Here is a 17,534-nt window from a genome sequence, read left to right on the forward strand (position 1 = left end):
GGCTGTCATCGTTAACGCATGCGATTAATTTTATAATCCATAACGCGTTAAAATAATTTAACGCAATTAACGCCAAATTACTGAAGCACAATTTCTATTCGAACCCTTTAACCCAATTTTGCTTCTCTGCTTGCTATTAGATCATTTTAAGCCACTAAACTCCGTGAAGGTTTTCAGTCCAATGGTCCAGGAAGCGAATGCATTCAAACAATCCATCCAAAACAGCGCTAATATAAAGGAAACCAGGCTGATTACATCAGAGATTGCAGAGAGAACAGAGACTCGCGTTGCGTTTTCAGTGAATTATTTATTTCAGTGTTTCGCTTTTAAACGAGAAGTCGTGGCCTAATGGTTAGAGAGTTGGACTTGTAACTCAAAGGTTGCAGGTTCGAGTCTCGTACCGGCAGGGATTGTAGGTGGGCTCTCTTAATGTACAGGGAAAATATTTTATATAATACACAATTAATGACAATAATTTAAAGCAAAAGACAAACACATGAAAAGTGGCTGATGTTGCAGTGCAGCACGACTAAAATTAAAATTGTTGTGTCTGTCAAGTAAATGTGAATTATGATGCAACCCTCTCCATTGATTATAATAGCAGCAATCGTGTGAAAGGACTTATAGGATGAGAATGCTGCTTTAGCTGTTCATTGTCAGGTATAGAAATTTCCCTTGGAAAAAACTGTTCTTCAAAATGTCTGTTTCCTTAACCACATGGAAGCAGTGGGATTGAGCTCACTCACCAGTCTTGTAGATCTCGTAGCGCAAGGAGAAACCGGCACCCTGGTGCGCGTAATCAGACACAAACTTGATGTGGATGACAGGACCTGAGGAAATTATGGCAGGAGGAGCGATGTTACTGCAGTGCCTTCCCAGCAGATCTGCGGACTCAGAATTCCCATCTCGAATCTCTATGAAGTCATACCTAAAAGAAAAAAAACAGTACATGCTTAAATGCTATTTTTGGATTTGTTTGTCTGGTATACATGCAAAATGCCAAAGTCTGCAAAAGGGTTATAGTTCACTAACACTAAAATTAAAAACATAAAAAAACATTTTCTTTACTTGAAATAAAATAAGCATTAATTGAAATAAAATAAAATATAGAAAACTTTTCATTTCAGATAGTTGCCAAGGTAATATTTCTCATTTTAATTTAGTTGATGTACTAAAATAACACAAACTAAAACTGTATATATATATATATATATATACACACTGTATAATATATACTATATGTACACTGTATATATAGAGTCTATTTTTATTTCTCCTAATGTGAAATATTTCTCTTGAATTATTGACATCAGATAAAGTTGATATTTAAACAAAACATATGAGCACTAAAAATGTTCCTCTGGGAAGGACAAACATTAAGAACACAAGGAAGTGCAATGCAATATCTTCTGCAGCAATGAGTAACTGTGAAGGAACTGCAAGGAGTCATTTTAATTTGAGCTGGGGTGACCTTTGACCCTGCGTTGACTGCTGCCTTATCACAACAAACACAATTTTTTTCATGTCACAAGGAGCTGAGACAATGACCACCTGTCCGGCCAAAATAATCCCTTAATGTGTGTTGCCCTCTTTTGCCAAAACACTTCACACACGATGTCTAAATGAGGCAAAAGACTCCCAAAAATCTAGCCGACTGTCTGCATGAGTGCTTCCTTATAATAAATCTGTCCATAGAGACGCATGAGTCAGACTTCTTCTCACACCTCAGGAATGCTTGCCCCATTTAACCTCTAAACAAGAACAAGATTCCTGTAAACACACGCCATCATTCCCAACCTAACTATTCCAGAGCACAACATGGTGACCAGACTTCCTCCGTACTATGAAAATGAATCTACGCAGTTTAAAACCAACTTAGTCTTTGTATGAGGCAAATGAGCTGCTTCAAAATGCTGCAAGTTTAGTTTTAGCTTAGTGTTGCATTATTGAAAATAAACATTAATGTAATTTACGATGATATTGTATAGCCTGATGCCAGGGGAATCCATTAAATGATTCGTTTGTAGCAATTCTATAAAATGATTCAGTTTAACCGATTCACAAAGAATTTGTAGAACTGGACTGTAAGCAATGACTTTAAACAAAGCTGCACTGGGACTTATATATAGGACATAAACGATATGATATGATATATGATATATTTTTTATTTTGTTTTGTAAAGTGTATAATCTGTGCAAAGATGGACGGGAAAAGTGGCTGAAGTTGCCCAGCAGTGCGTCAAAGATAAAAAAAATCTGCGTTTCTGTCAGTTGAGGACTTAACTTCAAGAAAAGAGTCAGTGAATCAGATTCACAGAACCGAACTGTGTGAATGAACTGAGTAAGTAAATGAATAGACTTCAAAATGTTACTTGTAATTCTTTAGTTCTTTAGAAATCCACCATTGCAATAGTGCTTTAAAGTAGTCAAAAACTAAAACATTGATATGAAAAACCTGGAACACCAAGAACTTGACCAGTGGAACACCAAGAACTTTTGGAGTCTCCAAAGAATTGCGCAGAAACTCAAAAACATATTGATGTCAATGAATGTGTCTGAGCTTTCCCTACAAAGCCAGAATAGAATGAAGACATGATGTTTTTTTACGTTTCTTGACTCGTTTTGTTTTACTTTTCCTTCCCGGCTGGCACTGAAGCATCCCTGGTTGAGCCGCATAACTGCTGGCTCCACGTCACTCAGGGAGTGTGTACATGTTTTTCTATCCCGATGGGGACTTAAACATGAATGCACACCGACTCATGGGGACTCGTGTCACCGTGGGGACCTAAATTGAGGTAATGTAAAAATGCAGAAAGTTTTCTGTGAGGGGTAGGTTTAGGTGTAGGGTTGGTGTAGGGTGATAGAATATACAAGTTGTACAGTATAAATACCATTATGCCTATGGAGATTCCCCACAAGGATAGTGAACCAGACTTGTGTGTGTGTGTGTGTGTGTGTGTGTGTGTGCGCGCGTTTTTGTGATTTATAATAGAAAATACGGTTTGTACAGTATAAAAACCATTACCCCTATGGAATGTCCCCACAAGGATAGTGAACCAGACATGATTGTGTGTGCGTGCGCACGTGTGTGTGTGTGTGTGTGTGTGTGTGAAAACCTGACACGGCCCCGGGCCCCTCAGAATGACATAAAGAGGCAGGTGTCTCTGACTCTTCATTGCTCTGGACCCCCCTGGCCGACCGCACACTTGGAGACTTCAGGTACAGCAGTGTATATTTAGACCAGAGACATCTCAGCTACATACACATTCACAAACATACGTGCAAATCCATGTACAGCATCTGAAATCCTTCTAATGCATAAGAAATGTACAATAGTTTTATAATCTATACATGTCAGAGACAATGGGCTGAACAATACATCAAAATAAAAATGAAACTTAACTGTATCAAAAACTTTTATTCAGCGCCACACACATACATGAGGACATATTACTATTTTTTTAATATATAAATCTAATTACAACTACTAACAACTAACTCTAATCTTACCCCTACACCTCAAACAAAAGCTTGGAATTATTAGGTGGAAAAAATATTATTTTCCTCATTTATGAATCATTTTAACTTTGAGAACATAGAATTAGAATAAGTAAAAACATATCATCTCAATAATTTTCAGGCTTTTGATACTATTATTAATAAAAAATATTATTACAATTTTTTTATTTTATTGTTTTTTTATGTTTTAAGAAAAACATTATTTACTTTAATTTAGAGAACACTCCTAGACTAGGAGAAATAGGTTAAAAAAGATACTTTTTAGCCTTTTGATGATATTTTGATGATATATGTTTTACACATTGTTTTTCACTAAATTAACACAAACAAGATTATTTTACTATTTCCATTTATATGCAACAATATATGGTAAAATATATACAGCAATAAAATCAACATATACTGTATTTTTACTAAATTATTTCAATCAATCATTAATTAATTGAAACTGAACTGAACTGATAATTGAACATTTGCCACTAAAGTTTCAATCACAGACATTAGTTACGGGACAAAGGGGGAAAAAACATTAAATTAGACACCAATTAATGACAACAACTTCATCAAAATCATCACTGTATTTACAATGTTTTAAATATATTGTAAATATTCAATATACTTTTAAGGACAATTTTATTCCCAAAGTATAGCTACTATATGAACTGTACTGTAGGTAAAACCACACCCACACACAAACTCTCACTCATTTTCTTTTTGTGTCCATCTTACCTCAAACACTAGAAAAGCTGGGATGAAGGCTTGTAAACTGTGTGCAAGTGTAATTAGGTTGTGATTGATTTTGTAGGGGCTCTTGGTTCCTGGATTAGCAGTGACAAGTGAGTGTGTCAAATATGGATATTGACCGTCTCTAGACGCCTCCACTTAGCTCCGGTGCATTTCAAGATGCTCTTGAGAGTGGAAACAAACCAGGATGCCCATTGATCAACAGCCGGATCACTTACTTACCTCACAAAAAAATGTTTGTATCAATTTCACAGCACTTGTGACTGAACGCAAGAAGCTTTTTCTCATTATCACAGCAATATAATGTTTTATAGGCGTAAAGCTCAAATTGTTTACTGTGGTGCAATAGAGCTGCGATTATGCATGCTAATTATGCACAATTGAATGGTTATTCAGGTGCTGCAGGCGGTGATGAAAACTCCCCAGACAGTGGTATGTTTGTAAATGTGAGCAGGGAAGAGAGGCTTGACACAAGGAGGGCAAAGGCCCCATGTCCTGGTCTCATGTTCAGACATGTCTTCCTCTCCAATCTCATATTCTGTCTCCTCTCCCCTCCAGCCTCTTCACTGCTAATTGCTTTTCACACCTACGGTGTTTTCAAGCATTTTTTTCAGGCCTACACAGTCCCCCAAGGTGTCACTAGCTGCCCTAAAGAGCAGTTTGTCTGGAGAAAGACATAGACAGACAGATACACAGGGGTACGGATGCTACTATCCTTGTTTGTCTTGTGCATATACAGTAATACATAGTGTTTGTTTCTTGCCCGTGTTCAAATCAAAAGAGATGTGCTGTGGTGACACTGGGTGTAACATACGCCTGGACCCCATTCATCTCTGAACTGCCTGAAACCAACTACCTACACAATAAACAACACTGCAGCATGTGTTTTTTAAATCATAAGACCCTCTAGCTCGCTAAACATCACTGTTGAATCTTATATTTGGCTCACGTGCCCATATGCACATAAATTACAATGGATGCATAAAAATATATGAGAGTAATATCATGCATTGTGGACACTGCTATAATAATGTGTTCTTCTATTCACCTTATAGCACCATATAAGTAACTAATGGTACCCTGGTGCGGTATACAAAAGGAAATCAAAGACAGGGTAGGCCTAGTATATATATATCAAAGTACCACAGTACTACCATTTTATGCCATCACTGAACCATGATACTGCTACAGTACTTCATCAAGTGCCTTACACCAGTGCTTCTCAAACCTGTCCTGGGGAGCCCCAACCACTGCATATTTTGTATGTCTCCCTCATTTAACACACCTGATTCAACTCATCAGCTCATTAGTAGAGTCTGCAAAACTTGAACTGGGTGTGGCCCATGAGGGATACATACAAAATGTGTAGTGGTTGGGGGTCCACAGGACAGGTTTCAGAAGCACTGCCTTACACTACCATTTAAGTACAGAATCAATCAATCAATCACATTTTTGTCCAAAAAAACAAAAAAAACATACCATGTGCTTCTGGCTAGCAATAGCAAGTTGAAAATTATGTCTGTAGCTCAAACAGTATAGAATCTTAGTGCTAGCAATACCAACGTAATGGGTTAAATTCCCAGAGAAAGCGAGACTTGATATATGTGTGTGCGTGTGTGTGCGCGTTTTTGTGACAAATGAGGACATAAATTTGTATAATGACAAGGGTATGACATAGGTATTACAAGGAGAAGGTGACTTTTCAGGACATTACCCCATGTCCCCACTTTTCAAAACGCTTATAAATCACACAGAATGGAGTGTATTGAAAATCTGAAATAGCACAAAGTTTCCTGTGAGGGGTAGGTTTAGGGGTAGGGTTGGTGTAGGGCAATAGAATATACGGTCTGTACAGTATAAAAACCATTACGCCTATGGGATGTCCCCACTTTTCACAAAAACAAACCTGTGTGTGTGCGTGTGTGTGTGTGTGTGTGTGTGTGTGTGTGCGTGCGTGAGTTGCTTGCCAAAGTGTCTGCCAAATGTAAAAAATTTAATGTCTACTGGCTATTAATAGAATGGGATATATTCTGCCTCAGCTTCCTGTTTTAAAAAGAAATACGTCAATACAGGAAATAAAACTGCTCTTGACAAGTCATTTCATGTCTGACCAAAATGTAGCTTCCTTGCTGAATCCTGGAAGCAAAACTTAGCTGAAATCAAACAGCTATTATGATAGGCTGCATGACATATCTTTATTATCCAATGAAGATGTCATGTAGCTCTATTTTTTTCAAACTCATCTCAATGGCTTTTTCAGAATATAATTCAGTCTGACACACAATCACATTGGCTTTTCAATATCAAACAACACACAAAACTTAGCTGAAATCAAACAGCTATTATGATAGGCTGCATGACATATCTTTATTATCCTATGAAGATGTCATGTAGCTCTATTTTTTTCAAACTCATCTCAATGGCTTTTTCAGAATATAATTCAGTCTGACACACAATCACATTGGCTTTTCAATATCAAACAACACAATGGCTGCTCATTTGAATTCTGCCATGTTTTTAGGCCAGCAGCCGCAGGACGTGCTCCAGGATGGCTCGTCAACCGGCCAAGACACTAAAATTTAAATTAAATAATGCTGAGAGTCTGCATGGAAAGCTGCACGCTTGGACCCCGGGCAGCCTGATAAGCTATAAGTGCCTGTGAAATATTAAATAGATGCCGGGGAGAGTTCCCAAGGGAAAGGGAGGGTTGCCATCTTCAAACCGGTCGGGAAACAAATAGCATTGCTGTCCGATACAGCGCTGACATTTACAGATGACTGGGGTAGACCGCAGGAGCCTGAGGCTTTCATAAACAACACTAAAACTGACTTTAAAGCAACATTTGCTAGATTTTTTTAACTCACACCTTTAGGAAAGAGAATTTTCTGGCCTTCCGAAATTCAGCTTGTTCCCACCAAAACGTGCCATCTCCCAATTCACATTATGTTGCCTTTGAAAGCCTTAGGCCTTATCAGAATGCATTAGGTCCCTTTTTCCATCAAGGATATTAAAACTTTTTTCTGTGAAAATTGGCTTCTCGGGGTAAAGAGAGACTTTTTTAAATCTTTGAATTCCCAAATGTGTCACTTTATACTACTCCAGACTGATTGCATTTTTTTTTAGCTATCAATATCTTGATACACTCCAGGGTTGCTGGTATATTTCCAATACCCTAAAAACATCACTGAAACCGCAGTGTCCTAAAAAAAAACATTATTGACCTATTTGAATAATTATCAAGCATGTGAAATCATCAACCATTTAGAATCATCGATACTGATATCCAGAAAATTTATTAACTGTGGCCAGTTAGTGAACAAAGGAATAATGTATGTACTTGAAAATAATGCTGACAAATATATAGTTGCATTTCTAATTAAGCTGTATTTGAATTGAACTGATATACGGTCACAGGTTTATGTACATTATGCAATTTAACACTTCAATTGTGCTGAATAGTCAGACTGTAGGAGCTGGAAACAATTCATAAGGTTTGTTGAGCAATTATTGATCAAAGAATAAACATTATTATAACTGTTCAATGTAACTGTGGTATTTTTATTTATGTGATGCTCATTTTGTACACATGACCCCTGTGGCCTTTGGTCCGCTGGTCTGTGCCCTTCTTGACCATGACCTCACTCTTTTGAATGTGCTGGGTCCATTGATTCTTCATTAAGGGCAAAGCACATACATTGATCTTTGTCCCAGAGGAAAAGTGGAAATAGGGTGCAGTGTTTCCCACAGGATTTTGTGAGACTGTGGTGGGTGGTCCTCGATCCCTCTAGGGGGGTCCGGGGGCATGGCCCCCCGTAAGAAAATGTTGTACATTTTAAAGTTAAATTCATAAATCTGGTGCACTTTGAGAGTTCAAAATTAAGAGCTCCAACACAGGTTCAGTTTGCAAAGTAAAAGAAAAAAGCTGGTGAATGTACTTATACTTGAAATTTAAAGGAGACTCAACCCTCTTTTTAGTTGTGATATAGTGTATCAGTCTCACTGGTGAAATTGGAAGCCAAGCAAATTAGAATAAAACAATAATAATAATAATAAACGTTCCCAAACGCGCTAAACTCACAGCACATTCAATAACGGAGTTCACTGCATTCACTGTGAACGGAGTTGCTCTGAGATGCGGAAAACACCGGATCACGAGCCGATCGCGTGCGCTGCGCAATGTGTGCGCTTCACTTTGAAACAAGCACACAGACTTGATAAGTCATATTACGCTTTCGGTTTTAATTCGTTTGACCGATACTTGCCAAAGCAATGGCGTGAAACACAACGTTAAAGAACTTTTATGTTATAAGTATAAATATATCTTCGCTTTATTATGGCTTCGCGGGCCGCCACAGTCTAGTTAATGAATGGGAAACACTGGGGTGATATCATGCTTGCAGTTTAGAAACGCTGATGCTGCTCAACAGCTTAGCACCTCAACATCTGCAGATAGCGCTGCATAGTAAACGCGACAACTTTCATCACTTGAGTAGAGCGCAGACTCCCTTGAGTGATGCAGACTTCATCACACACATCTGTCTTATTCTTACCAGTAATTCTTCTAGATTCCCTCCGCAGCCCAAACAACTGTCTCGCTGTCAATATTTTATGTCTGAGATGTGATTCTCAATCAGATCTGGTTTCGACTTAAGCCCTTCCACTGCAGTACAACATTTAAATCATTCTACAACAATTGACTTCTTCCTCTGTATGCATTATGTGAACTCAGTATTTAGCATTCAGAAGGAACTTGCTGTTTGCATATAGAGTAATGTGTTAAGGCGAGAAAATATAATGGGGATCTACTTGGAGAATGATAATGAGGCAAACTGGGTAGAGACCTGAAGGAATGAACTGAAAAAAATTGCTTCATAGAAGAGAGGGACAGACGGACGGATGGACAGACGGACGGACAGACAGACAGATAGATAGAAAGTGCAAAAGAGAGAGATTTCTTCTCACCTCACCACCCTTTTTCTTTCTTTCATCTCAAAGAAGAAGAGTATCACATTAAAGATATGGCCAGATATTTCATTTTGCCATTTTTATTGCATCTATCTCAGATCAATCTGCTCACAGCCCTCCAGGTAAAAGCCATATTGCTTCATAGAAGAGAGGGATGGACGGACGGATGGACAGACGGACGGACAGACGGACAGACAGACAGACAGATAGATAGAAAGTGCAAAAGAGAGAGATTTCTTCTCACCTCACCACCCTTTTTCTTTCTTTCATCTCAAAGAAGAAGAGTATCACATTAAAGATATGGCCAGATATTTCATTTTGCCATTTTTATTGCATCTATCTCAGATCAATCTGCTCACAGCCCTCCAGGTAAAAGCCATCTGGCTTCGCTTCTGGAATAAAAATTCCCTGCCGATAAAAATTCCCTGTCATTGATACCACACCTATCCTAACTACATCATGTGAGCCACAAGATGCTTTTTAGAAGCACTTTAGTTAGTATGGTTTAGGGCACAAGAAGCTGCTTTGACCTTGTCTAGGGTAAATTGTGCAAGCTAAGCGAAACCGAGGCAGCTCCTCCGAGTAACAGAGACTCCGAGCCAGCACTCATAAGCATAAGGTGAATTTAAATGTGCTTGCTAGTGTGTGTAATTGTTTGCTGTCTAAAAGACAGAGCCAGGGCCTTTCAATCATACCTCGCTTAAATGTGCTGATGATGACTCACTGTATATATAGTAAAATACAGATGGAGGAGATGAACACTTGAAGTGGACCATTAGAAAGAGGCCAGTTTATGAAGCACAGTACCATAAAGCATCTGACACCTCTTCAAATTTTTCCTCACACATTTCTTTCCACTTTTTTCCACTCATTCAGACTGAGACGGAGTAAGAATGATTAAGAATGAGCATGGTACATTGACAACGTGTGTTTTGTGCTATCATAATCTTGCAAATCACAACTACAGAGACCCTTACAGCTCTATTTCAGCCCACTACCGAACTGATGGCATATAAACAGCAACACTAATATTGAATATCAGCCTCAGATGGACTCTACATCTACATCTCAGAAAAAATGGGCAAAATTTTTACCTTTAGAGGTACAACAGTTTTTCACTGTGGCAGACATCTTTGTACCTTATTTACCCCTATAAGGTTCATAGTAGTACCTCAAGGGTACATATTATACTACTCTAATATTATACTACTCTAATGTAGTACTACTCTAATATTCACCTTTTAGGCATAGATAAGGTACAAAACTGTCCTGTTAAGATTATTGCCCCAGTGACAAGCTGTTGAACACCTAAAGATACAATTTTTGCACATTGTTTCAGATATTGGCAAACAAAAACAGTCAAGAGCTTTCCCAAAATGGCAAACTCTAATCTGATGGGCTGGTTTTACTCAATATCCGCTTTGGCAGGGTGCAGAGGTTTATATCAGTTTGTCAGGAAACCAGATCACTACAATGAGACTTCCAAAGAACTACATGCTTAACTTTGCAAGGTTTGGGACGTTCTTGGCATTGAATCTTTGAAATATGTTCAAGAGTTTTGTTTCAGACACTTGCAAGTAACCAAGATATCCCTGAGCACACTTGTTCATTGTCATTACACCAAACTAAGGTCTAAAGGGACATTCATACTAACAGCGATTAAAATGCTGAAGGCTGACAAGTAGCTGTACTGTTGTACGGTTGTCGTATCGTCAATGGTCTCTGTCGCTCATGTCACTTCCAACTGGCCATTCTGAAATGGCTAAATAAGTTGGTTGTTTTACTGCAGGGGTGTCCATTCCTGCTCACAGAGGGCCACCTGCCCAAAGAGTTTAGCTCTGACCCTAATTAAACACACCTGAACCAACTAATCAATGCTTTCAGGAACCTTCCAGGCAGGTGTTGAAGCTAAACTCTGAAGGAAAGTGGTCCTCCAAGAGCAGGACTTGGACACCTCTGTTTTACTGTAAACCATGCAAGCGAATATAAATACTAACTATTAATTTGCACACTCTCAAGCAACCACCTTAACATTTCCTCCTGAACTAAGAGGCCTCAACCTTTCGCCTGTTTTTGGAGCCCAATTGGGAATGTCTTTCAAGCTAATACCTCTAAAACCTCTGTAAACTCTTTCTCATTTAGGAAACCTAATCTGAACAACAAATACAGCCAGAGTGGAGCTGTCCAACCTGATTAAGCCACCCAAGCAGGAAAAGAGATTGAACATTTGTACACAGCAAATCCAGAATGTTCATTTGGGGAGTGAGGGGGCATTAACCTGAGCTGTATCAGCAGAACAGATCAGCCACTGAGGTGTGTATTTTTGGTGTCTATCCTTCTCTCTCTATCTCTTCCCCTTTCTCCCAATGTCTCTTAACTTTGAAAATTTCTTAACGAACAGAACAATAAAACATTAGAAAATGTATTAAACAAATACCTTGTAGGACAAGGGTGTCTAATCCTGCTCCTGAAAGGCCAATGTCCTGTAGAGTTTAACTCCAACCTTACCCAACACACTTTCCTGGAAGGTTCTTGTCTTGAACATCTTGATTAGCTGTGTGTTTAATTAGAATTTGACCTAAAGCCCTCCATGAGTCTCATAGCTATATTGGACAAGGATGAGCAACTTCGGTGCTGGAGGGCCGAAGTTTGATTAGGGATTGAGCTAAACTCTTCAGTACAGTAGCCCTCCAGGACCGGAGTTGCATATCCCTCATGTATAAGGTAAAAGAAACAGAGTGACATTAGTAGAACCGATTTACTGGTCATTGTAATGTAAGTCAGACTCTGAAAAGTGAGAGCCTGAATGAATATAATTAATTTTACAGCTGAGGGGAAACAGTTCTACAAAAAGCCTTCTAGACGACCCCCTTTCCCAGTGACAGCTGCATTGCATCCCTGTGTAAGCCCTTTAGGCTGCTTTAAACCGTATTATATCTCTCTTAACTTCACCCTCAACGTCATTCCTCTCTTCAAATAGTTCCACCTCTCCGGGTCACCTCTTTTCTTCCAAATCCTCAGTACCACATACTATATCTCTTTCTCACACATCCTCTTTTCCCCTTCCCCCTGACTCACATCTTTCTCTCTCATCCAATAAATTAAGCGCATTCAACGTCTACCTCTTTCACACCCTCTTTTCCCCTTATCTTCCACTTTCGCCTCATCAACAATTCCACACACAGGGCAGGGTCTGCAAATGCTCCATTGGAGGTAAATGAATTGCGCGCACGTCCTTATCGTTCGTCATTCCATAGGACTAGTGCTTAATTTTGCCCCTTTTTTCCAGTCAATTTCCTTTATCCCAGACTTTTTTCTCACCTGCAATCCAGTCGTTCCAGCTCAAAGTGGGGGTTGAAGTTTAGCACGATGCGCTGCGAGGGTTCAGGTGTGCTGATCACCCACTGGCAGCTCTGATGGGGCGGGTATTCCAGGGGGTATCCTGGAGATGTGATGTAACCAGCGTTACTGGCATCCAGCTGGCCTCCGCATGTCTCAACTAAGACAAATGGGAGAAAGACAAATAGAAAGAAAGTGAGGTGAGGTAGAGTGTTAAATAAGTTAGTTATTAGCCACATACTTAATGCTCATTTGTCCAAGCAGAGTGGCGTAAACTCAAGGCAAATTAAATACATAAATCACAAGCGCTACCAAATCCCTGAGCAAGCACTGCATGGCTACCAGGAATACTTATCATCTTGTCAAAACACACAAGGGACAAAAACAATGCTATATGAAGTTAAACCATCATTAAATCAACATTAGCCCTATTGTGTTCATTAATACAAGTTCCTGCGAGTAATTGGTGCATTTTGGATGATACTGGATGATGTCACCAAGGCCTCTTGAAAATACATCACATTATACTGTAGAAGCTGGTTGGGCAAAATGTTGTTGGGAATGCTGACTTAAAATTAAAATAACATCTCTATAATGGCATTGCTATGAGGATATTGTATTTCTACAGTAAATAAATATTAATTTGACAATTTCATGACATTACAACCACATTTCCAATTACCTTATGTTCTTTTAAGCTTTCCCACAATGTTATTGTAAAAGTCTGGAAGCTTTCGACAAATTTCTTATGCTCTCTACAAGATATAATAGTCTACCATAGCCAACCCTGAGACAGGAAGTGACATGCAGGTCTCTTCTCTGGAGGTTCAAGAGGTCATTCCCAAAACTGCAATGGGATCCAGCATAACAAAGCCTTTCTTCTACCACCTCACCTAAAGTAGTTTCTCTGTTATCTTCACCAAACAGTCCTTCCCCATGCTAGCATTCATGCTAACATGCGCAACAGCCCTTTTTCATGCCACCCTCACACATAGAGGATATCACTCTGGTCATTATTATTCTAAATGAAGCTAAGATTAGGAGACAGAAATACTTTCTGGCCTTTCACCATGACAACCGTACAGTGAGGGGTTTTTAACCACATACCAGCCAAAGGACAACTGAGGAATTAGCAGATGGGTCATACCTACTATGCAGCACATTTTCATATCACCTTCATAGAATATTTAGCTCACTATTTGTATAAATGGAAAACAAGTAAATCTGTTTTCTTTTATCAGAACATCACAATTATATTAATTTTAAATTATTTCACTATTTAAGTTTGAATTGATGATGCCATTATTGGCATGTGTGTTGTTCTCGTCGAAAATTTAAAACCAGCAATGTATTAAATAATATTCAGCATGTTTCTTGGAAATACCGTTTCAATTGGTCATCATTTCATAGGCTTTTCCCATGTCCTGATGCACTTTATAACCCATCAGTCTTTTGTAAAATCCCTTAACTAACAAAAGCCAGTTCCTGAATGACATCATCCCTTAGGAAGTTACATCACTCGTGGTGAGAACATAGCAGCTTAAAACATACATTCAACTCTTAAACATTTCATCCTGTTTGACAAAATCACAGAAATTGGGCTGATAATATCAACATTTAAAAAGGTATTAAAAAAGATATATGAAAATAAGCTTTGACTTCCTCAAGCAAGCTAACCGTCACTACGTCATTTAGAAGTGACAAATTTTAGCTATTCATTTCAGTCCTGTTCATTTTGTGCAAATAAATAAGGCAAAATGAATAAAGCTGAAGTGTCTGAGCTTGACCTGTGCATAGAAGCATATTCATTTTTAAAGGTTACAGAGTTAAAAAGGTACTGCATAAAATGAATGACTCGGACATTCAGAACATGGTTACCCATGATTATTGCCATCAACCTTATGAGAAGACAAGCCTGAAGATTACATTTTCTGTATGATAAAAATGTACACCTCCACAAAAGGTGACTGGAACCAGCTAACATGCTTATGTTTAGTAGGATACATCACAGCATACATCAGAAAGGGAAAGTGGGAATAGTGCAGGTTCAGAGAGGAAGAGGGTGGTTTGATTGACAGTTCTGGGTCTGATGTTGGCTTCTGCAAATACAGATAAACACGACCGGAAAATTCCTCCTGTCTCTGACAGAAGTTCATGACTACTTCAACCTTATCCCATATATGCTAAAAGCTCCTAGCATATAGCAGAATCTATGCCAGTGGGCACATTTCTAACGTTGCCCGAGTTATACGATCATAGCCCGGATGAGAATGGATGGAGTCTCTAATATTAAAGCAACACAAAAATAGTGATGCAGCCAGAGAGAATTAAATGAGACACGGTAAAAATGAGACAAAAAAGAGACTCGTAAACCCCAAATGCACAACTCCAGAACTCTCAATATCTAAGAATTTTCTGAAAACTTGTTAAATTGCCCTTCAAAAGCGAGCTGCAGGGCACACTAAAACCATGTTAAAGATCTTCAGCACTATGCATTGGTGTGGTGGAAAATCTTGAGACAATGAGTTGAGTGTCGCCTGAATCCAAGACTCCCATACGTGCCAGTCACAAGAGCCTGAATAAAACGTAAAAGGATGGTTGGGGCTTCTTTCAAGTGTTGACGTTTCCACTGCTATTATGTCTTTTTCAAAGGTACACTTCAAATGAGTTGGCATTTAAGGCAACAACCGAATCCTGCTAACCCTTTTCAGCTACATCCTCTGATGGGGAAAATCTAGCTAGTAAAATGTAAGTGCACACACAAACACACTCAAGACACACACACACACACACACACACACACACACATACATATATATATATATATATATATATATATATACATATACATATTATATATACAGTATATGGGCGTTTCTTCAACTAGGGGCACTTTTATCCTTGTGAAGTTGAATAAAAAAAACTTGTTCCTAAAGACAATTACGGTGGAAAAAACTGATACAATGATTTTTCCATTTAAATCAGCATAAAGGCAGTAAAGCAAATGCTATTATGTTAAATGCTTCACCATTTAAATAACACTCTTATTATTCATTTTTTATTTTACATTATTGAGAATTAGGGGGATGTGGTTATACTATAAATCACAGTGGAAAAATGTCACAGTGGAAAGGTCCTAAAAATAGGCCTCATTGTCTTCTTTCTTATTTTCTTCTCTTATTTTGTGCTGAAGATGACTTGACAGTTCCCTTGCAGCCCTCCTTCCATGAATTCCTCACCTCATCTCAGTATTATTACCCAATATATTACAGGAACGCAAAAGGACAAACAGATAGCAATCGTTTTAGCATTTGCATTCTGTCTGCATGTATTCTCTGGCTGTGTCTATCGCTCTGTTGTGGGTTTTCAGGGAAGTGGGTCTTGAGGATAAATCCATGAGGTGGGATTTTGTGTGCTCTGCACTTTTTTAGACAGATCTGTCCTTTCATGTAGAGAGACAGAAGGGGAGAGGGGCTACAGACAGCCTCAAGAAGAGATATCAGACCTGGCTGCTGGAATGAACGAAGAATAAAAATAAGGTTTTTGTAACTTTAAAAGTCTTGTTCATTTAAAACTAAAAAAAAAAAAAAAAAGTATTTTCAAATCCTCTCCTTTTTTTTTCACAAAAGCAGATGTTGAAATGGGAGTGATGACAAACATGGCCGAAAACCTCTATAAAAGCACTATAAACATGGTCCGTATGTGCACCAGCTTTTTTGTGAGGAACAGGCTGAAAGTCATTGAGCTGTTAACCACTCTGACTGGATCACTGGTTCAGTGAATCTGTGTAAACAAATCATTTAAACCAGTTTTGTGAACGAATCATTGATTTATTTAAAAGATCTGATACCTGAGTGAATACTTTGTTCATAGTGCACATCACCAGTTCAAACTTGACATCCCTGACTCTTCTTGGTATGTTCATGAGAGTAGTAGCCATGTCCGATTTGCAAACAAATCATTCTTTTGAGTCAGATCTTTTCAATTAATCCAGTTTACAAAGCCAGTCTAAAAAAAACTGTTCACAGATCTGACCGGTTCACTTCTCAGGTTGACTCAAAGACCCGGTTGCAGTGGTTAGAGACCGTGTTGGGCAGTAACTAGTTACTGTAATAATATTACTTTTTGCAGTAACTAGTAGTGTAACTAATTACTAATAAGATTTCAGTAATAATATTACAGTTACCATCCAAAAAACTGTTTAGTTACTTAGTTACTTCTGATGCCTCAACCCCGCTGATTTAAAATCCAACAATCAAATAATTCCTAGATTTATTTTCATAATTTTCATGACTCGCACAGGCACATGAAGTCACCAGTGCATCAGGAAAGCTTGGAATATGGAAAAGCTTACATTCAGCAGATAGAAATATTGCATTACATTGATTTTGTCAGGAAAAAAAGATGATCTGAACACTGTTGTGTAAGTTGTGGCTTTACTTTACTATTACAGCCCACCCACACTCCTCTGATCAGCATGTGGTACATTATATTACTATAATTAAAAATATTTTTGGAAAATTAAAGTTTCTTACAAACTTAATGAAATATAATCGTATATGGGTAACCGAGAAATCACAATTAGCTTCAAGGTACACATGAGAATTAATGAGATTAATACAACACTTCTACTTGAATGTCACTATCAATCACTATTGAGTGTTTGCAATAACTTCTGACTGCGATCCAATGTGGATTTTGGTCAAATGATGAGGCAGAAATATATTGTTAGTAACATTCTAGAATAATTTTATGTGGATACACAGTTACAGTACAACTTCTGTCGGGCGTGAAGAAAAAGTATTGTAACTAGTAGTGTAACTAATTACTGTTGCCATAAAGTAATAAGTAAAGTAACAATATTACTTTTGAAAGGAGTAACTAGTAATGAGTAATATATTACATTCTTTGAGTAACTAGCCCAACACTGGTTAGAAGAGATCACTGGAGATTACCAAGTAAATAAT

At 38.2% G+C, this 17,534-nt stretch overlaps 1 protein-coding gene across 1 annotated transcript in view; it reads right to left on the reverse strand.

Annotated features, from left to right (window-relative positions):
- The window catches only part of LOC107750056 (neuropilin-2-like), a 90,813-nt gene that overhangs the window by 67,612 nt on the left and 5,667 nt on the right, over nucleotides 1–17,534 (reverse strand). Inside the window, exons 2-3 of the mRNA XM_016565314.1 lie at nucleotides 12,550–12,727; nucleotides 747–928 (exon numbers count right to left, since the gene is read on the reverse strand). Of these exons, the coding sequence (XP_016420800.1) occupies nucleotides 747–928; nucleotides 12,550–12,727 (360 nt within the window). The remainder of the gene's footprint in view (nucleotides 1–746; nucleotides 929–12,549; nucleotides 12,728–17,534) is intronic.

Source organism: Sinocyclocheilus rhinocerous, unplaced genomic scaffold (genome assembly GCF_001515625.1).
Source record: "Sinocyclocheilus rhinocerous isolate Xijiao unplaced genomic scaffold, SAMN03320098_v1.1 scaffold1956, whole genome shotgun sequence".
NCBI lineage: Eukaryota > Metazoa > Chordata > Actinopteri > Cypriniformes > Cyprinidae > Sinocyclocheilus > Sinocyclocheilus rhinocerous.